The sequence below is a fragment of the Mobula hypostoma genome, chromosome 4 (assembly GCF_963921235.1).
Source record: "Mobula hypostoma chromosome 4, sMobHyp1.1, whole genome shotgun sequence".
NCBI classification, from domain to species: Eukaryota; Metazoa; Chordata; class Chondrichthyes; order Myliobatiformes; family Myliobatidae; genus Mobula; species Mobula hypostoma.
In genome coordinates, this window is record NC_086100.1 from 182,255,491 (window position 1) to 182,277,596 (window position 22,106).

The 22,106-nt window shown below is 42.7% G+C and overlaps 1 protein-coding gene across 4 annotated transcripts in view; it reads left to right on the forward strand.

The window, feature by feature from the left end:
* Positions 1-18,713, forward strand: part of ctnna2 (catenin (cadherin-associated protein), alpha 2) — a 1,317,235-nt gene extending 1,298,522 nt beyond the window's left edge. For all 4 annotated transcript variants that reach the window (XM_063047106.1, XM_063047107.1, XM_063047108.1 and 1 more), the window contains one exon: positions 17,579-18,713. In XM_063047106.1, coding sequence (XP_062903176.1) covers positions 17,579-17,866 — 288 coding nt within the window. In that variant the 3' untranslated portion in view covers positions 17,867-18,713. The remainder of the gene's footprint in view (positions 1-17,578) is intronic.
* Positions 18,714-22,106: the final 3,393 nt, after the last annotated feature.

Sequence of the window (22,106 nt, forward strand, 5' to 3'; positions counted from 1 at the left end):
TGTGTGTGTGTGTGTGTGTGTGTGTGTGTGTGTGTGTGTTTGTGAATCTCAGAAAATGTTTGTGAATTTGTAGAGCATACGTGGGGCGCCACAGTAGTGTAGCAGTTAGTGTGATACTATTTCACCTCGGGGCATTGGAGTTAGGAGTTCAATTCCAGAATCCTCCTCATGGAATGTGTTGGTTTTCTCCAGGTGCTCCAATTCTCCAGTTCCCTGTCACAGTCCAAAGACATACTGGTTAGTAGGTTAATTAGTCAGTGTAAATTGTCCTGTGATTCGGCTAGGATTAAATCAGTGCTTGCTGGCTGGTGCAGTTTGAAGGACTGAAAGGGTCTGTTCCATGCTATATCTCTAAATAAAATAAATTTTGTTGAATGTGTGTATGTGTGTGTGCTTGTGAATGTTAGCGAATTTTTTCTGAATTTGTAGAACATAAGATAAGTTGTAGCCTGAATTTGTATGTATGAAGGCGCGTGTGTGTGATTTTGTAGAATATATGAGTGTGTGTGTGTTTGTAAATCATGTATGTATGTGTGTGTGCGCGCGCGTGCCTCTGTATGTATGCTGATTATTTTTTTGTTCTCCAGTGATTCTGTGCAGAGACCTTGCTCATGAATATGGTCAAGCTTTTCAATTACATTTCATCATTCACAAAGCAAGCTGTGATTAAAGCCCCCTGCCAGCTCGCCCTCTGCCAGGACCCCTGCCTATTGTTGGACTTGGCGGCTTCAATCTCAGCAAAGTTATTCCACAGATCCGCTTTATCTTTGTCCCAGGTGTGTGGTGCAATGTAGCTCAGTGTTCCAGGGCCATCTGCTCAGTCCTTTAGCCAGTCAGCTGCAGGATGTCCCCATTCACTGGCACTGAAAGTTAAAGCCAGCAGAGCCTGAACCGGTCAGCACTCCCACTCTGATTTGTCACATTGAAATTTGTCTGGCTCTGACAAGCGGACAAAGCAGACACCGCTTCACCGAGTAATTGTGAAATCCTCAGCCGCCATATGGCACAAGTCATACGACAAGCAGAAAGTAATTAAAGTGTTTCTCTTCATCAGTTTTCAATTCCCCTAATTATTCACTGGAATCCACCCATTACTCAATTTTCATACTCCATATTTTTAAAAAAACACATGTTTCCTGGCAGATGAGTCAGCCACTAATCTGGCTACCTTTTCCAATTTAGAGAAGACTGTGGACCAAATGAGGGCATATAGATGGGTGCAGCAATCAGCATAGGCATGGTTGACTGAAGTCCCTGTTTCTGCGCTATGTCACTCCATGATACTGTGACTAATGCTACGTTAAGTCATAAGATCCTGAAGAAAAGTGCATAATTTTGGTTATCACAGCCATGGTGATCCTCCAAGAGGACCACAATCTTGTCGTAGGGTTTTGGAGGGTTGCATACCTAAATGACCCAGAGAGCTATGTTGGCTGGAGTCAGAGTCTTGTGCTTTGTTCCTTGGTAGGGTCACCTGTGCCAAACAGGTCAAAGGGTAGAGGGCGGACTCTGAGTGGTCTACCGGTCCTCTAGGTTTGGGGGTTCAGCTCAGGGCTAATAACCCTGACTGGTCAAAAAAATTATTATGGAAACAGCAATAAAGAATTCTTCTATATCTGTGTGCGACTGAGGACCCTGATCTACACCTCGGAGAAGATGACCAGTGACATACAGAAAAAGGGGAGTGTCATTGCTGCCCTAAATGCAGTAGTGTAACTGGCAGTAAGTAAGTGGCCATAGTGGTTATTTGGGATCCTGCAATTGGCGTAAGTGGTTCTGGGTTGAGTTGAGGAGATAAATCACTCAATATCTCCATGTCTACCAGCAGTTTTTGACAACAATTATGTGAGAGTGAGCAATGGGCAGTTCTTAGAGTAAAAGAGAGCAGTCGTTGGAAGGAAGGATGGCTGGTAATCAGGGCAATGGACAGAGGCTACTTGGGAGATGGAGATGTGATTGCTGGGAGATTGTTAAAGTGGCAGATCAGAAACAGATTTATTGTCACTGACATAAATCGTGAAATCTTTTGTGACAGCAGCATAGTGCAGATGTAACAAATTGTTGTAAGTTACAACAGAAATAAATATATATTGCAATAGAGGAATAGTGAGGTAGTGTTCATAGAAACATAGAAACATAGAAAATAGGTGCAGGAGTAGGCCATTCGGCCCTTCGAGCCTGCACCGCCATTCAGTATGATCATGGCTGATCATCCAACTCAGAAGCCTGTACCAGCCTTCCCTCCGTACCCCCGATCCCTTTAGCCACAAGGGCCATATCTAACTCCCTCTTAAATATAGCCAATGAACTGGCCTCAACTGTTCCCTGTGACAGAGAATTCCACAGATTCACCACTCTCTGTGTGAAGAAGTTTTTCCTAATCTCCGTCCTAAAAGGCTTCCCCTTTATCCTCAAACTGTGACCCCTGGTTCTGGACTTCCCCAACATTGGGAACAATCTTCCTGCATCTAGCCTGTCCAATACCTTTAGGATTTTATACGTTTCAATAAGATCCTCCCTCAATCTTCTAAATTCCAACGAATATAAGCCTAGTCAATCCAGTCTTTCATCATATGAAAGTCCTGCCATCCCAGGAATCAATCTGGTGAACCTTCTTTGTACTCCCTCTATGGCAAGAATGTCTTTCCTCAGATTAGGGGACCAAAACTGCACACAATACTCCAGGTGTGGTCTCACCAAGGCCTTGTACAACTGCAGTGGTACCTCCCTGCTCCTGTACTCGAATCCTCTTGCTATGAATGCCAGCATACTGTTCGCCTTTTTCACCGCCTGCTGTACCTGCATGCCCACTTTCAATGACTGGTGTATAATGACACCCAGGTCTCGTTGCACCTCCCCTTTTCCTAATCGGCCACCATTCAAATAATAATCTGTTTTCCTATTTTTGCCACCAAAGTGGATAACCTCACATTTATCCACATTAAATTGCATCTGCCATGAATTTGCCCACTCACCTAACCTATCCAAGTCACCCTGCATCCTCTTAGCATCCTCCTCACAGCTAACACTGCCGCCCAACTTCGTGTCATCCGCAAACAATCATGGGTTCATGGATTGTTCAGTAATCTGATGGTAGAGGGGAAGTAATCAAGGGGGTAATAAATGATGGTTGTTTACGTGGAGGATCAATGTATTATCAGAACCAGGGATGGATAGTTGCTGGAATGAAACATGGCTGGTTAGTGGAGTAATGGACAGTAGGTTGTTGAGGGTGAGGATGTGTGGTGCTGGGATGGTGGGTAGATAATTTATGGGATGTAGCATGAAGATTGCTGGAGTGCAGAATGGGTCATTGTTGGTGTGAAGAACATGAAGCTGCTGGGCAGGAAAATGGGCTATTGGGTGGAAGGTGAAGAATAACTTGTTCTTGGAATAAAAAATCGCCGGAGCAGAGAATGGTTTGCTGTCAGAATGACAGATGGACGTTCGCCAACATGAAGGGTGGGTGGTTGCCATCATGAAGGATGGCTGATTGCCACACTGAAGGATGGATAGTTGCCAGGATAAAGGATGGATGACTGCCATGGTGAAAGATGGATGGTTGCCAGGGTGAAAATAAGCCCCAGTTACAAAGCTGCCCTGTGTGATGAAACAGCCTTTCATCCTTTTTGTGCAGACTTCTGAAAGAATCATAGGGAAATACACCACAGAAACAGGCCCTTCAGCCCTCCAATTCTATGCTGTCCATCAACCACATATTTACACTTTTCTACTTTAATCCTATTTTAAATCGTCTTCACATTTTCATTAACTCCCCTCAAATTCTACCACTTGTCTACACGAAGGGGTCCTTTACAGAGGCAAATTAATCTCCCAGGCTGCACATTTTTGCGTTCTGGAGGAAACCGGATCACCCGGAACAAGGCATTAAAGAGTCTAGAGAGAGTGAAGATGCAGAAGATGTTTCCTATAGTTGTAGCATGTAGGACCAACAGGCACAGGCAGAGAATATAGGGATGTCCTTTTAGAGCAGAGGTAAGGAGGATTTCTTTTTTAGCAAGAACGTGGAGAATCTGTGGAATTCATTGTCCAGATGGCTTTGGAAGCAGAGGTTGATAGGTGCTTATTTAGCAAGGGCAACAAAAGTCATGGGAAGAAGGCAGGAGAATGGGGTTTAGAGAGAAATTAAATCAGCATTATCAAAGGACAGAGCAGACTTGATGTGCTTAATGGGACAATTATTCTATGCCTTGTTGTAATGGTCTTATGCCATTTTATACATATATTAAACAAACAAGTAACTGGGGAGAGGGTAGAACCACTCAAGGGAAAAGGAGGAAATTTATGCCTGGAACCAGAGGAAGTGGAGGAGATATTAAATATATTCTTTTCACTAGCTTTCACTAAGGAGTATGCATGGAATGGCAGTTGTTTAAGAGGGGTTTTGGTGATAAGCTAAGAAGTCATAGGCCATTGGGTGGCACTTCAAAGTTATTATCTTCATTTATTATCTTCTCCAAAAATTTTCTAAATGGGTGCATTAACTTACATCTGAAAGGCATGAACTTATTAGGGGAAGTCAGCATGGCTTTGCGCGATAGAGATCGCATCTCATGAATTTGAATGTATTATATGAGGAAGGGTTGTCTGATGAAGGCGTAGGACAATGTATGTTGCCCTCAGGGACTAGTAAAGCATTTGACAAGGTCTCTCATCATAGACTAGTCCAGAAGATTAAGTCACATGAGATCCACTGTGAATTGGTAAATTGTATATAAAATTGATTTAGCCAGAGGGTATTGTTGGTGGGATGTTATTCTGACAGCAGTGTTCCTCAGGGATCAGTGCTAGTATGGCGGTGTTTGTGACATATATAAATGATCTGTACAAAAATGGTCAGAAATCTCCCAGTGGCTGCCCATTTCAATTTGCTTCACTTGGAAAATATTAGCTATTAGTTTGGACAAAACCTGGATTGTCTTGTCTGGAATGCTGAGGTTGCGGGGAGACCTGGTAGAAGTATATAAAATTATATAAGCCATAGTACTAGAGGGTACAGAGTAAGGCAGGGGGGATGTTTGAAAGAGATTTATGAGGCAATGTTTTGTTACACACAGAATAGTAAGGAAGTGGAACGTGCTGGCAGGGGAGATGGTGGTGGCAGATACAACTGTGATATTTAAGAGGCATTTAGAAAAGCACATAGGCGCATGTGGATGAGGGAATGTAGACCTTGAGCAAGTAGATGGGATGAGTTTAAAGTGATTGATACAGACATGGTGGGGCAATGGGCCTCTTTATGGGCTGTGTTGTTTTATTTTCTATGTTTTATAATTATAAACCCATTCTGTCACAGTGAGACTGTGCAGAGTCCATACAGACAGCACCCCAGGTCACGAGTTAACCAGGTCTTTTGCACTGAAAGACAGTGGATCTGCTAGCCGTGCTTTTGTGCTGCCATCTTGTCTTGTGTTTGCCCCAGTGTGCCCTCTTGTTTACTATTACAAAGACTAACTTAAACTCCTCCATCAGTTTAGTAGCAGGATTTAAATTCTCCTGGTGCCAGGGTTGGAATTGAGCCGACATCTCAGGATCACTGATCTGGAGTGTGGGTGCCAGCTCAGTAACTTCATCACTTTGCTAACATACTGCTTACATGGGAGTGTGGGAGAGTGTGGAATGGGAATCATTTCGAAAGTATTAGAGCAACAAAATATGACAAGATTCAAAAATGCAGTGAGTCAGCAGATCAAACCTCGGTGGATTTCTTGTAACCTGGTGATATTAGACAGTGCAATGAAGACTCAACTATTTGTAGGCAACACACACACAATGCTGGAGGAACTCAGAAGGCCAGACAGCATCTATGAAAAAGAGTACAGTCAACGTTTTGGACCGAGAACCTTCAGCAGATCATTTTGTCAAAATATGCAATTACGTTTTGCTATCACAGGATGTGTTTGGTCAATTCCTCAATGCAAATTTCTACTTAGTTCCAACAGAACTATCCTCATCAAGATTCCGACCTTCAGTAAAAAGAGAGGGCTTCTTTTGTTCTTTGATTATGTGTGGTAATATATTGTGTTTTGCAAGATACATGAGGCTCATTAGCCAGTGTGAAAAGCATTCAATTGCTCTCAAATTTGACACATATTCATCTAAGAGATGTGAAGCAGCATTTCACTTGTACTATTTTTAAAGCAAAAGTCCTCAGATAAAAAAAAGCTTCCAAGAGGAGCTACATGTTGGATAAGTCCATATCATACTGTAAGTGATCCTACAGAGCCTGGAGTTCCTTAACAACCAATGATACCTTCTAAGCACAAAGCTGCTTTAAAATTGACAGTAGCTGGGTCACATTGTTCTGTAGGTTTTGTTTTGCAGCACAATACGATCAAAGACTTCAACGCAAGCTTATGATTAGAATAATTATTTCTGGCTTTGACACTGGTTGCTCACCCCAGAGGTTTGGTGCAAATTCAGCTGAGGTTAATGGGATCATTTTGTCTACCCGGCACACTGAATAGCTCCTGTGTGAAGTGTGTCTGGTCAGCCCCAGCCCAGTTTAATTGGCTTCAGCTCTAAACTGTGCAGATTTAGAAAGCTCCCCATCCTCCCGCTCTTCTACAACAACTCAGGCTGTGCTGAGGGAAGAGGAAAACAGGCAGCTGCTGCCAATTGCCATCAGTGTCAATATATGCAGGTTTATTTTGAACAAGATTGCAAACTCGGCTAAGGGAGTGCAAGTGAGCTGGTTTGGAAATCTCTTAAGCAACACCGAAGCGATCCAATTGTTCTGTAGCTTGACCTGCATTGAATATTTACCCATCTTCTCCTTAAAGATGCATTAATCTTTCCGTCTGGTGAAATATTCCATTCTCAGACAATGCTATAAAGTTACTATTCAAGTATAGAGTCATCGAGTGATAGAACTCTACAGCACAGAAACCAGAGAAAGAGATCACTTTACCATCAACAAATCTATCCACCACTACCTTGGAAGTCATCATTGACCAGAAACTTTATTAAAAACAGCCAAGTTGTGAGAGGCAAGGCATCCCATTGTGAGTAACTTATAGTAATACAGTCAGGGAGCACTACAGCACAGAAACCAACCCTTTGGCCTATGTAGTCAGACAATGGTGGGGCCTAATTTGAAGTATTGTGTGCAGTTTTGATCACCTACCTACAGGAAAGATGTACATAAGGTTGAAAGAGTACAGAGAAAATTTACAAGAATGTTGCCAGGACTGAAGGATCTGAACTATAAGGAAAGATTGAATAAGTTAGGACTTTATTCCTTGGAACACAGAAGACTGAGAGGAGACTTCATAGAGTCATAGAGCTATACAAAATGATGAGGGTAATAGATAGGGTAAATGCAAACAGGCTTTTTCCATGGAGGTTTTGTGGATGACAGCTAGAGGTGATGGATTAAGAGTGAAAGGTGAAAAGTTTAAGGGGAACATGAGGGGAAACTGCTTCACTACAAAGGTCATGAGAGTGTGAAACCTCACAATGGGTGCATACAAGCTCAATTTCAACGTTTAAGAGAAGTTTGGATAGGTACATAGATTTTTGGGGTATGGAAGGCTATGATCTGGGTGCAGGTCGATGAGAGTGGGCAGTTTAAATGGTTCAGCATGGACTGGATAGACCAAAGGGCCTGTTACTGTGCTGCATTTTTCAATGACCCAAAACCATATAACAATCAGAATCAAGCTTATTATCACTGGTATGTGATGTGAAATTTGTTAAGTTAGCAGCAGCAGTTCAATGCAATGCATAATGTAGAAGAGAAAAAAAAATAAAAACAAAAATAAAAATAATAAATAAATAAATAAATGAATTACAGTATACGTATATTGAATAGATTTTAAAACGTGCAAAAATCAGAAATACTGTATGTTAAAAAAAGTGAGGTGGTGTTCAAGGGTTCGATGTCCATTAGGGAATTGGATGGTAGAGGGAAAGAAGCTGTTCCTGAATTGCTGAGTGTGTGCCTTCAGGATTCTGTACCTCCTACCTGATGGTAACAGTGAGAAAAGGGCATGCCCTGGGTGCTGGAGGTCCTTAATGATGGATGCTGCCTTTCTGAGACACTGCTCCATGAAGATGGCCTGGGTACTTTGTAGGCTAGTACCCAAGATGGAGCTGACTAGATTTACAACCCTCTGCAGCTTCTTTCAATCCTGTGCAGTAGTCCCCCCCCCCCACCCCTATACCAGACAGTGATGCAGCCTGTCAGAATGCTCTCCATGGTACATCTATAGAAGTTTTTGAGTGTATTTGTTGACATGCCAAATCTCTTCAAACTCTTAATGAAATGTAGCCGCTGTCTTGTTTTCTTTATAACTACATCGATATGTTGGGACCGACCAGATTAGATCCTCAGAGATCTTGACACCCAGGAACTTGAAACTGTTCACTCTCTCCACTTCTGATCCCTCTAGAGGACTGGTATGTTCTCCTCCATCTTACCCTTCCTGAAGTCCACAATCAGCTCTTTTGTCTGACTGCTGTTTATTCTTTTTCTAATTTTGATCCCAGGAATTTCCAGTGAAGTGTATTGTGATTCTGATCCTATACCAGTTGGGGTCATTTGGGAATCAGAGGCAGATTCTCCATCGTACCATAAGACCAAAAGATATAGGAGAAGAATTAGACCATTTGGCCCATTGAATCTACTCTGTCATTTCATCATTACTGATCCAGTTTTCCTCTCAGCCCCAATCTCCTATCTTCTCCCCATATCCCTTCATGGCCTGACCAGTCACGAACCTATCAACCTCTACCTTAATTATACATAAAGACTTGCCTGTGGCAAAGAATTCCACAGATCCACCACCCTTTGGCTGAAGAAATTTCTCCGCATCTTCATACTAAAAAGACGCCCCTCTATTCCGAGGCTGTGTCTCCTGGTCTTAGACTCTTCCACCTTAAGAAACATCCTCTCCACATCCATTCTGTCATGGCCTTTCACCTTTCAATAGGTTTCAATGAGGTCGCCCCTCATTCTTCTGAATTTCAGCAAATACAGGCCCAGAGCCATCAAACGCTCTTCATATGACAAGCCATTCAAATCTGGAATCAATTTCGTGAACCCCCTTTGAACCCTCTCTAGTTTCAGCACATCCTTTTCAAGATAAGGGGCCCAAACCTGCTCACTATACTCCAAGTGAGGTCTCACCAGTGCTTTATAATGTTTCAACATTATATCCTTGCTTTTATATTCTAGTCCTCTTGAAATGAATGCTAACATTGCATTTGTCTTCCTCACCAGAGACTCAGCCTGCAAAAACCTTCAGGGAATCCTGCACAAGGACTCCCAAGTCCCTTTGCATCTCCATTTTTTGTATTTTCTCTCTATTTCGAAAATAGTCAACTCTTTCATTTCTTCCACCAAAGTGCTTAACCATTCACTTCCCAACACTCTATTCAAAAGGTTCAAAGGTCAAAGGTACAATTTAATGTTAGAGAAATGTATACAATATACATCCTGAAATGCTTTTCTTCGCAACCATCCATGAAAACAGAGGAGAGCCCCAAAGAATGAATGACAGTTAAATGTTAGAACCCCAAAGTCGCCCCCAGCTCCCCCCCCCCACGTATAAGCGGCAGCGAGCAACAGTCCCCCTCCCCCCACTGGCAAATACAAACATCGGAACTGCCACTGAGCACTCAAGCATGAGCAAAGCAATAGCAAGGACACAGACTTACAGTTACCGCAAAGAATCGCGTTTCACCGGGTATTCAACATACCGCAGGTTCCCTCTCTCCCTAATAAGGGAGAAAGAGATGTCTCCATTTCCCAGCGAACGGGGAGACTTAACAAACAACTCGCTGGTTTATGATGTTAAAAGTCCGTTACATTGCTTTTTTCGAGCTCTGTGCCCGAAGATCGCAAAGATTCCAGGTCTCCAAGTCCACAGCAGATATCCTGACTCCCCCAACAACACACAGGTCTCCTGTCGTGACACCAACCTCGATCCACCTGTCTCCAGAGCCCCAAGATCCTAGGCTTCCGAATTCAAGTCAGACTCTTAGGTCGAGCCTTTGGCATGTAAACAGCGGCCAGTTATGGAATCCCAAGAGCAGATCCCATTCCGGCAAAGAACCAAAGTCAGTGTGTAACTCCAGGTCAGGGTCTTCAAAAGAACCCTGAAAGGGAAAAATAGAGATATTAAAGATGGAAATAGAGCTGTTTCCGAAGATGCAAGCGAAGGAGTCGCCGTAAGGCGCCATTAACCCTCCTAAGCTCCGCCTGCCATTTTTTTCCATCTGCCTTTTTCCTAATCTAAGTCTTTCTGTTGCCTCTCTATTTCCTCAAAACTATATGCCCCTCCATCTATCTTCATATCATCTGCAAACTGCAACAAATCCATCAATTCCATCATCCAAATCATTGATATAACATAAAAAGAATCAGTCCCAAAACAGAACCGTGTGGAACACCACCAGTCACTGGCAGCCGGTCTGAAAAGACTCCCTTTATTTCCACTCTTCACTTCTTGTAAATCAGCCACTGCTTTATCCATGCTACAATCCTTCCTGTAATACCATTGGCTCGTAGCTTGTTAACCAGACTCATTTATGGCACCTTGTCAAAGGCCTTCTGAAAATCCAAGTACACAACATCAACTGATTCTTCATTGTCAATCCTGCTTCTGTTAGAATTCTTTGAAGAAATAAGATTTGCCAGGCAAGATTTTCCCTTGAGGAAACCACGCTGACTACAGCCTATTTTATCATGTGCCTCCAAGTACCCTGAGACCTCATGCTTAATGATTGACTCCATCATCTTCCAAACCACTGAGGTCAAACTAACTGGCTTATAGTTTCCTTTCTTCTGTCTCTCTCCCTTCTTGAAAAGTGGAGTGACATTTGCAGACTTCTGGAGCCATTCCAGAATGTAGTGATTCTTGAAAGATCATTACCAATGCCTCCATATTCTCTTCAGCCACCTCTTTCAGAACTCTGGGGTGTACACCACTGGGTCCAGGTGACTTATCTACCTTCAGACATTTCAGTTACCCAAGAACCTTCTCTCTAGTTCACACATTTCATGCCCCCTGACACCTGGAACTTTGACCATACTGCTAGTATCTTCCACTGTGAAGACTGGTGAAAAATACGTATTTAGTATGTCCATTATTTTGTTATCCCCCATTACTACCTCACCAGCATTGTTTTTCTAGTAGTCTAATATCACTCTCGCCTCTCTTTTGCACTTTATCTATCTGAAGAAACTTTTGGTATCTTTTTTATGCTATTGGCTAGCTTACTTTCGTATTCCATCTTTATCTTCTTAATGACCTTTTTAGTTGCCTTCTATTGGGTTTTAAAAGCTTCCCAATCCTCTAATGTCCCACTGATCTTTGCTCTATTACATGCCCTTTCTTTGGATTTTATGTTGCTTTGACGTCGCTTGTTAGCCATGGTTGTGCCATCTTGCTTTTAGAATACTTCTTCCTCTTTGGGATATACATATTCTATGCCTTCCGACTTGCTTCCAGAAATTCCAGCCATTGCTGTCTGCCGCCATCCCTTCCAGTGTCCCTCATGCCTCTGTAATTCCCTTTACTCCACTATAATACTGATACATCTGACGTTAGCTTCTCCTTTTCAAATTTCAGGGTGATTTTGATTATGTTATGATTACTTGCCCCTAAGGGCTCTTTTACCTTAAGGTCTTTAATCAATTCCGGTTCATTGCACAACACCTAATCCAGAATAGCTGATCTTCTATTGGGCTCAACCACATGCTGCTCTAAAAAGTTATTTCGTAGGTACCCTAGAAATTCCTCCTCCTGCACCAACCTGATTTTCCCAATCTACCAGTATAATGAAGTCCTCCATGACTGTTGTAACATTAGTGCTGAGGAAAGCCTGGTATAATCCATCACACTCCATGCGGAGTCCAGAGATGGACGGACTGAATGATGCATCCCACACTCTGCATGTGCTGGCTTCACAGGGAGAAGTGCTTAAGTTCAGGAAGAACTAGCTGAGGAGAGCAGCAAACAATCTGCTGGAAGAACTCAGTGAGTTGAGCAGCTCCGATGAGTGGAATGGAATTGTGAACATTTTGGGTTGAAGCCCTGTGTCAGATCTGAGTGCAGAGGGAAGGTGACCAATGTAAAAGGGTGAGAAGGAATTCACCTGGCTCTGTCTGACTCTTTTTCTCTATATCCACCTTTCAACAAATTGTAAACTTCCCTCTCCCCCTCCCATATCTGGTTCTACCTCCCTATCATCCTTCACCCTTCTTAGGCTCACCAGTCACCTAATGGCCCCTGCCTCACCATTCCCACTCTCCTCTTTATTCTGGTTACCTTTCCTCATTTTGACCCAAAATGTTGACAATTCCTTTTCCCCTTCTGACTCTGCTCAACCCCTCAAATTCCTTCAACAGACTTTTTGCTCCAGACCTAAGCATCTACAGTCTCTTGTTTCTCCATTCAGGTTAGCAGTACAGGTTGATTCAACCCATGAACACTTCAGAAAGATTTGTTGATGGTAAACTGCAAGGGTCTTTCCTGAGACCCCATAGAATGAGAGCAATCCACTTCCTAATTTAAAATCATCACTTGCTATTAGTAAAGTATCAAGGGGATGGGTTAACCGAGCTAAGGTTTTTCTCTTTAGACCGAAGCAGAATGAGAGGTGAGTTAATAGAGGTGGACAAGAAGTTAAGAGGCATAGATCAAGTGGACATTCAGCGACTTTTTCGCCAGGGAAGAAATAACTGATTCAATGGGGCATAATTTTACGGTGATTGTAGGAAAGTATAGGGGGGCAGTCAGTGGTAAGTTTTTTACACAGACTGTGGTGAGTGTATGGGACGTGCTGCTGGGGTGGTGGTAGAGGCAGATACACGAGGTGCATATAAGCAACTCTTAGCTAGGCACATAGAGTCATAGAAAAGACAGCACAGAAACAGGCCCCTCCGCCCATCTAGTCTGTGCTGAGTCATTTAAATTGCCTACTCCTATTGACCTGCATCTGGACCATAGCCCTCCACACCCCGACAATCCACGTACCTGGAGGGCTACGTAGGAAGGAAGAGTCAAACTGATCCTAGAACAGATTAAAAGCTTGGCACAATATTAGGGGCCAAAGGGCCTGTACTGCAATGTTCTATGGTCTATGTTCTAAAGTATGCTCTAAAAAAAAACATACACTGGGAGCAGCTCTAGTCAATTATCTACTCTCTAAATATATAAGCTATTGTGTCAGCAACTGTGATGCTGTGGCAATCAGAAAGTATGTGATAGCATTGTGATGTGACATTGTCACAGGGCTGAATCCCTGCTACATTACTGTCAAACAAAATGCACAACTCCATTAAGAATCTGAAATTCACCAAAGGCATTCCAATTATCTGAAGGCAAGATTCCCCGAGTCCCTTGGCAGGAATATGTTGAGGTTTGAACTAATCTCTACAGAATGGTTGTTGCTGGAAAGGTATCATTTATGTGTTTTGTGTTCTTTATTTTTTAATGCTCTCTTCTCTTTCATCTTCCCACGTCCTCAATCGCATTTGGCTCCCATGGGGACTTTCACTTGTCTAGGCACGATGGGGTTGAACAGAGAACCTGCTTCAGCTCATTTCGTTGCATTTGAGCCTTGTGTGAAATTAGAGAGCCAGAGAGGAGAATGATACCCACAACAACTCACACGGCAAAATACTGGGCAATAAGATTCAAGATTCAAGATTCAAAAAACTTTATTGTCATTCTAACTGTACATCAACTCTGCAGGCAGAATGAAACAGCATTTCTCAGGAGCAGTGCAATCATAACATAACAAATGCAACACTAAATAATAAACATAACAATAAATAGTAAAACACAACAGCCACATGTCAGTTAAAATCAAGTTATAAGTGTCCAGTGCAAGTTAAAAGTGTCCAAAGCAGAGTCAGGTAGAGCAGCTATTTAGCAGTCTGACTGCCTCTGGGAGGAAGCTGTTTAGTAACCTTGTGGTTTTAGTTTTAATGCTCCTGTAACGTTTGCCTGATGGCAGAAGAACAAACAGTTCATGGAAAGGGTGTGAGGGGTCTTTAATGTTGTACCGTGTCTTCTGGAGGCATCGGCTCTGAAAGAGGTCTTGGACAGAAGGTAGGGAGACCCCAATAACCTTCTCTGCTCCCCTAACCACCCTCTGCAAGGCTTTTTTGTCGACAGCACTGCAGCTGGAGTACCAGGTTGTGATGCAAAAGGTCAGCACACTCTCAACCAGGCCTCTGTAGAATGTAGTTAAGATGTTAGTGGGGAGTGATGCTTGTTTAAGCTTCCTCAAAAAGTGCAATCTCTGCTGGGCCCGTTTCACAATCCCAGTGGTGTTCCTGGACCAGGTGAGATTGTCCGAGATTTGCACCCCAAGGAACTTGATGTTTTCCACTCTCTCCACTGTGGAGCCGCTGATGCTGAGGGGTGTGTGCTCAGGCTGAGACCGTCTGAAATCGACGATCATCTCCTTGGTTTTGGTGACATTAAGCATCAAGTTGTTATCCCTGCACTAGCTCTCTAGGTGTTTGACCGTTACCCCCAGTGCTGTGTCTGAGATAGCTTGCAGACTATTGGTGTAGCACTGAAGTTGGCTCCAATTTATTACCCACCTGGTGCCCAGCCACCCTCAGTATTTTACGTGCCACTGTCATAATGACAGAAAATATGTCTTATGACTTGATTTTTGCTTTCTTTGTGTGTGATCGCACAAAACTGAGTGGCATTTCTCTCAGCCCCCAAAAGCGATAGTGGAAAATTGGGTGGGTCAAGTAAGAACATGGAACACCTTGGTTGGCATGCACTAAATATGGATCAGATTTTGGGCCTGATCACAAACATATGGAAGAGAATCAAATGTGTTTTACTGCAATTGGCAGTTATCTTAAGAAGCGTGGATTAACTGCATGTGAAAAGTCATAGAAGTATATGCGACACTGTAGTGTTGGGGACAGCGCAAAGCTTTACAGTACAACAACCAGAGTTCAACTCCCACCACTGTTAGAAGCTTTTATGTTCTCCCTGTGACTACGTGGGTTTCCTCCAGGTCCTCTGATTTCCTCCTACAGTCCGGTTGGTAGATTAATTGGTGTTTGTAAATTGTCCTGTGATTAGGCTAGGGTTTAATCAGCGGTTACTGGGTGACACAGCTGGAAGGGCCTGTTCTGAGCTGTTTCTCAATAACTACAAAAATACAGACAATACCATGTTGGATTGATGGACGGGCAGGGCAGAGAAAGAGGATAATGTATTGTAACTTGGCTTGTCCTGTGGGCAAGAGGTAGCTCTATGTCAAACAGCTGCATTACAACCTTTCAGGAAAGCCTGTGGGTCTATGAAATCACCTGTACCAGTTTGACAAGATAGAGAGTGTTATGTTTTTAGTGTTTTGGTAATATTTGGGTAATCTTGTATATATATTGTTTGATTTAGGATTCTTGTTCATTTAAATAATTCATTGTGGGTTATATGTATATACACAATACGTGAATAGTATACATCGTCACCCTACCATGTGATTAGTGCACGCCTTGCTTAAAGTAAACACAAAGTATGAGCTACGTTCCTGGACTCCTATGTCTTCGTTTTAATTAGTTTCATATTTTGAATATACAGAACATAACACAAGGGGAAATTTCCTTGGTATTCAGCCTGGTATTTAACCTGCAAAGACCTTTTTCTTGTGTGCAAGAATTAGCTATTGCAGATTTTCTTTAATATGCAGTGATTCAACTGCCAAAGTACCTTGTCTGGATCATCCTGAATTAGTGGAAAAGAATGTAAAATTCAAGTCTTATCTTATTTTAAAATCTCCTATTTTTCCAAGATAGCAGTTGATTCGTGAAGGTTGCCTGTGAATGTTTGGAATGGTTTAGTCACAAACACAGATCATGACTAAAACATTTAGAGGCAGTACCATCTTCAGTTCAAACTCAAAGTTGAGTATATTGTCATAAGTAAATGTGCAATAGAAAACTATCATGAGCACATAGCATCATATAAGCAGCATTCACAAGAGAACATAACAGCCATCCCACCCTGCAAAAACTCATTTCAGGGAGGTAGCACCATCAATTTGCAGGAGACTTCCGGGAGAGGTGGGATGTCTGCAATAGAGTAGCTCCTTAGCAGCTAGCCAGCTAGTTTAAATAACGTTAGCTATGCTAATGAATGAATGACACCTGTTAAACTCACCTCAACATGTCTTTTGCAGTCTTAACTCAATAGAAAAGTCATTGTTGCAAAAAGTGCAGTGAGCAACACTGTCATTATTTTGACCCCTATTAGGCAGGGGTACACTTTAGTGTAGTCTGGGGTGACGTACATTTTATATTTTTTTTTGGAATGCTCTGCCATGGCGCGCTCTCGCTCGCGCTCTCTCTCTCTCGCTCCCGTGGTCGCTCGCACACTCTCACTTTCTCTCTCGCTCGCTCTCTCTCCCTCTCTCGCTTGCTTTCGCTCTCACTTGCTTTTGCGCTCGCTCGCTCTCTCTTGCTCGCTTGCCTTCGCTCTCGCTTGTGCGCTCTCTCTTGCTTTTCTCTCGCTCGCTCTCAAAAAAAATTGATTTCCGTGGTATTGTATATAATTTGCAGGCATCAGGGAGCCACTATTAATATGCGGGAGACTCCCAGAAGTTCCGGGAGAGGTGAGATGTCTGACATAAATTAGGCCTAACTTTTATGAGAGAGTTTTACAAGGGAGTCTAAATTGCTTGGCCACCGCAAGTCACTGAAAAGCTAGTGGAGTGTGACGTGTATTTGTATCATGGCGAGGATGCTTGGGGACTGTGAACTCACATTTTTATTGTATGTTCTACTGCTCAGTGTATTGCTCTGGAGAAATTCCTTGGAGCTGCAGTCCTTGTGGGGATGTTCGGACATGCTTGCTGATTGTATAATTTACCAATTGTTGTAGACTTTAGGACTGAGTAATTTTAAGATAGCACATCGATGACACATTAAACTTTTCCTCATGGGTAGCTGTAAAACGTCCCTAGATATTATGCTGAGGAAGTCTCCATGGTGTCCTGTACAATATCTATCTGTCATCATCCCAAGAATGAATAAATAACATAAAAAGAATCCTAGAACCAGATTTTTAAAATATTTTTATTCAAGGAATGTGGGCTTTGCACGCTGAGCCAGCTTTTGATTCCTGATCCCCAATTGCCCTTGAGAAGGAAGTGGTGAGCTTCTTTCTTGAAATGCTGCAGTCCCTGAGATATAGATATACGCATAATGCTGTTAAGGAGAGAGTTGCAGGAGATTGACCCGGTGAAGGGGTGGTGATACATTTCTAAGCCAGGATGGTGTGTGGCTTGTGGGACAACTTCTGGAGGGTGGAGCTATCAGGGTTTTTCGCTGTTCTTGTGTCAGCAGTGGTGTGAGTGACTAGTTGTGGATGATCTGGACATTATCATGTTGCTTCTTTGTTTCTTTCAGTACAAAAGTGACTGCATTTTATGTAGTGGTTGTATTTTGTTGTGAGACATTCTAAAATGCCTACGGGCCTAGTTTTCAGAAGGCAAGAAGTTATCAATAGAAAGTCAAGCATTATTTTAAGTTACTGATGGAATCTCCTTGTCTGTTTTCTCTCTGTCTTCACAGTTGGATAGTGCAACCTCTCTCATCCAGGCTGCCAAGAATCTAATGAATGCCGTGGTTCTAACTGTGAAGGCCTCTTATGTGGCCTCCACCAAGTACCAGAAGGTGTACGGCACGGCAGCTGTGAACTCTCCTGTGGTGTCCTGGAAGATGAAAGCTCCCGAGAAGAAACCACTGGTGAAGAGAGAGAAACCCGAGGAGTACCAGACTAGAGTGAGGAGGGGATCCCAGAAGAAGCACATTTCCCCCGTACAGGCCCTGAGTGAGTTCAAGGCGATGGACTCCTTCTAGAGCTGTACAAACTTTAACACCAGCCCTTTGAGATGATCAATGATGCTTTAGTAAACTTAAGCAAAGTAAGATGTTTTGATTCTCCTAAGATGCAAAAGGAAATCGTTAATTGACTTGCAGATAAATTGGGATCAATCTGACAATGAAATAGGATTTAAATTATAGATTTAAAATCTGGTATTGCATTGTTTAAAAACAAGCAAATACTATGTGACAGGGCTAATACGGTTAAGCAGTTTCCTAAGCTGATCAATCTTCTGTGCATTAAACGTTAGGGCTGTGATATCAATACTTATATGTTTCAAATAATACAAGACTGGAAATATAAAAAAGAACATAAAGCCAATATGTTTTTCTGTTTGGTGTAGTTTGAAGCACAACATGTAACTTCAATGGCCTTTTATTTATTTCATTATTATACTAATGACTGGCTGTGTTAGAATAGTAGGATTGTGCTTTCAGGGGAAAACAAACTGAGACCATATTTATCTTGTGGGCGTTGAAGATGGTCCCACAGCCCTGAAGCTTGACAACTAATTAACTGACAACAGAAGTGGCAAATGAGTGTACTTTAACCTTTAACCTTTATCAGTTCCGGAAACCAGCTCTGCGGGTAACCCTATGGAATAAACAACAATACGAAGGGGGTTGTTTCACTGAGATAAAGTGTTTGTCAAATTAGCACTTAATGAGTGGTTCACTCTGACAGTGCTGTGCTAGCCAGTAGATAGTGAGTGATGTGTTAGAATGGAATATGACAATGAATGATGTAGAATTTTGATTTGCTTAAACTGTAGATGACTGAATATGTCTTTGTATCCTCCTGATAGTACAAATAAACTCTTCAACCATCTTCTTCTGGTGGACTTGCTGTGTTATTTTCCTCTTTGAAAGGTAGTCTTTTGGTGTGATTACAGCCCCAGCCAGCCAAACAGTTATGGAACTATATTGGTGGTGTCCATTTTAATCAATTAACACTGCCAGATACAGATCATGATAAAATTCCTATAAGTTTGAACATTCAACATAGAACATACGTCGATCATTACAGCACAATATGGCACCTTTTGCCCATGATATTATGATGACCCATATAAAACTATTCTACGATCAATCTTACGCTTCCCTCCTACACAATCCATAATATTCCATTTTAGTTTCATCCATGGTGTCTCTCTAAGAGTCACTTCAATGTTCCTAATGTACTGTATCGGTCTCTACCACCACCAACATTATTAGTGTGTTCCAGGCACCCACTGTTCACCCACCATGTCACCTACCACTGACATCTGCCCTGAACTTTCCTCCTCTCATCTTAAAATGGATATCCTCTGGTGTTGGCCATTGCCACCTTGGAAAAAAGTGCTGGCTGTCCACTTTATCTTTGTCTTTAATAATTGTTTACACCTCTATCACGTTGACTCTCATCCTCCGTTGCTCCAAACAGAAGCCCTAGCTTGTTCTGTGTTTCTTCATAAAATATGCTGTCTAATCCAGGCAGCATCCTGGTAAATCTCCCATGCAACTGCTCTAAAGCTTCCACATTCTTCCTATAATGCGACGACCAGGATGGAATACAATAACCTAAGTGTGGTCTAATCAGAGTTTTTTAGAGCCGCAGCATTAACTTACAGCTGTTGAGCTCAGTCCCCTGCACACCAAGGCAAGCACACCATATTCCTTCTTGACTTCCCTACAATTTGCACGGTAACTTTGTGGGCTATATGGGCTTGGACCTCAATATCCCTCTGTTTCTCCACACAGCTCAGGATCCTGCCATTAACCTTCTTCTCTGCCTTCAGGTTTGATCTTCCAAAGTGTATTACTTCATGAACTTCCAGATTGAACTCGATCTGCCACTCTGCTTAAATCTGGAATCTGTCTATGTGCTGTCATAGCCTACGACAATTTTCCACACTATCCACAACACCTCCAAACTTTGCGTCATCTACAAACTTACTAGCACACCCTTCCAGTTCCTCACCCAAGTCATTTATAAAAATCACAAAGAACAAGAACCCATAACAGGTACCTGCAGAACACCACCAGTCACCAATCTGCAGGCAGGATATGCTCCATCTACCACCACTCTCTGCCTTTTGTGCTTAAGCCAATTCCAAATCCACGCAGCTAGTTTACACTGGATGGCACATGACTCGCTGGCTAAGCAGGCCATGGGAAACCTTGTCAAATGTAATAAAATCTGTGTACACCACATCTACTGCTCTATCCCCATCAATTTATTTTGTCACCTCTTCGTAAACTTTGTTAGGCTTGAGAGGCATGACCTATGCTTCGTAAAGCCATGCTAGCTATCCCATGCTAGCTTATTAAGCCTACAGTATGCTTCTCCATTCTGTTCCTAAGAATCCTCTCCAATAGTTTGCTCACGCTCTTATGTCTTATGTTTGTTCACGCTCCTACGACTTATGGTCTGCCAGATGCTTTGGCTGGATCTTTACAGTAATAGGGAAAGCCATAATGAGGGAAGGAGGCCAATTTGTAGGTTCTGTAGGACTGCTGGGTCACTCTGGAGGGTGGCCTGGTTTGACTTTACAGGTAATCAGAGAAACCAGAGCAGTACCTGGGACCAAATTTTCCGGTTTCTGCAGGACCCCAGCATGCGCCTAGTGGGTGGCTAGGGTGGATTTTGGCAGTATCAGAACATTGGCTACTGTCTGTGTTGGAGGCTTAATGGGCAGGTAGTAGGGTAAATTTGGAATAGTGGTTCAAATAGGTGTTGGTATTTGGCTTCTGTGGAATTTAATAAGGGAGAGATTTGGCTTTGTCCAACAAGTAGCAGTGCGAATACAGTGATTTGCTGTGTTGGATTATGCCTATAGTTGGTGAAGTGATAGGAGTATTGGTGGAGAAATTTGCTGGGAGCTGCAGGGCTATGGCAGTTGGGAAAGCTGTGGTAGTGTAAGGGGATCAATTTGCCAGTTTCTGCAGGATTGCAGGGCCATTCCAGGTAGTGGCAGAGTTGGATTGTGCCAGAAGTCGGAGAAGGGGTAGTAATGTCAGGGGCAGAAATTGCTGGGTGCTACAGGGCTGTAGTACAGGTCTGGCGGGTGGTTGGGTTGGATCTTTCTGGTATTCAGAAAAGAAGTAAGAGTGCTACGGGGCTGAATAGTAGGTCCAGCAGGTGGCTGGGTTAGATTTTGCCAGTACTCAGAGAAGGGATAAGAGTAACAGAGTCAGCATTTGATGGGTGCTGGGGTCTGAATTGTAGGTCTGGCAGGGGCTGGATTGGATAGTAGGAGAATGGGAAGGAGGGGGCAAACTTGCTGATTGCTGTGGGGCTGCATTAATGGGTCTGGCAGCTGCCTTGGTTGGATTTTGCCAGTCGGGGTAATCAATTTTGAGTGGGATAATAAATCAGCCATGATGTTAAGACTGGAGTAGACTCGGTGGACTGAATGGCTGAATTCTGCTCTTCTGTCTTAAATTATCTTGTGAAATGATGCAAAATTCACTGGTCTTTGGTTACCAGGCAGGATTATCTCTATTACCCTTATCAAACAACAAAACAATATTTGCCATCCTCCAATCTAGTACCATTCCTGTGGGCAGGAAGGATGCAACGATCATCCTCAACACCCAGCTATCTCTTCCCTCATTTCCCATAGTAACCTGCTCTATATCCTCCGTAGTCCCAGGGTTTTATCTATCCTATTGTTTTCCAGAAGATATAACACCACCTTTTTCTTAAACTCAGTATACTCCAGTGTGAACTTCTGACCACATGCCTGTTCACCTGACAAGACGTCGACTTTACTTAATTGATCAATATTCCATCCTATATTAGTTGGCGATTTTGCTTCCAATTTAAGACCAATTCTGCAATAAGTTTCATAAAGCAGTAAAGGAGTGAATGAGAAACAAGCTGAGAGTAAAAGAAGGTGCTGCTGGAGAGACGAAAGGTGAGGAGACCATTGATGAGGAACAGTGGTAAAGAGGGTAAAACAAGTTTGGGGAAAAGAAGGAAAAGAGGCAACAAATAAATGGAGACTGGGGAAGTGAAAGAATCAAGAGAATGATGGTGAGGGAAAGAAGTAAGCTAAGCCAAGGATGAGAGAAAATGATGAGGAGAGGCACACAAAACAATGTAAAAGAGGTGACAAGGTTAGGAAGGAGAAGAATTGAGAATAGAAAAATAAATGCTGAATATGAGCAAAAGGAAATAAACTGGATAAGAAGGGAAGAAGAGGAAACTGAATGTGGAAGAAGGGGAAAGGAG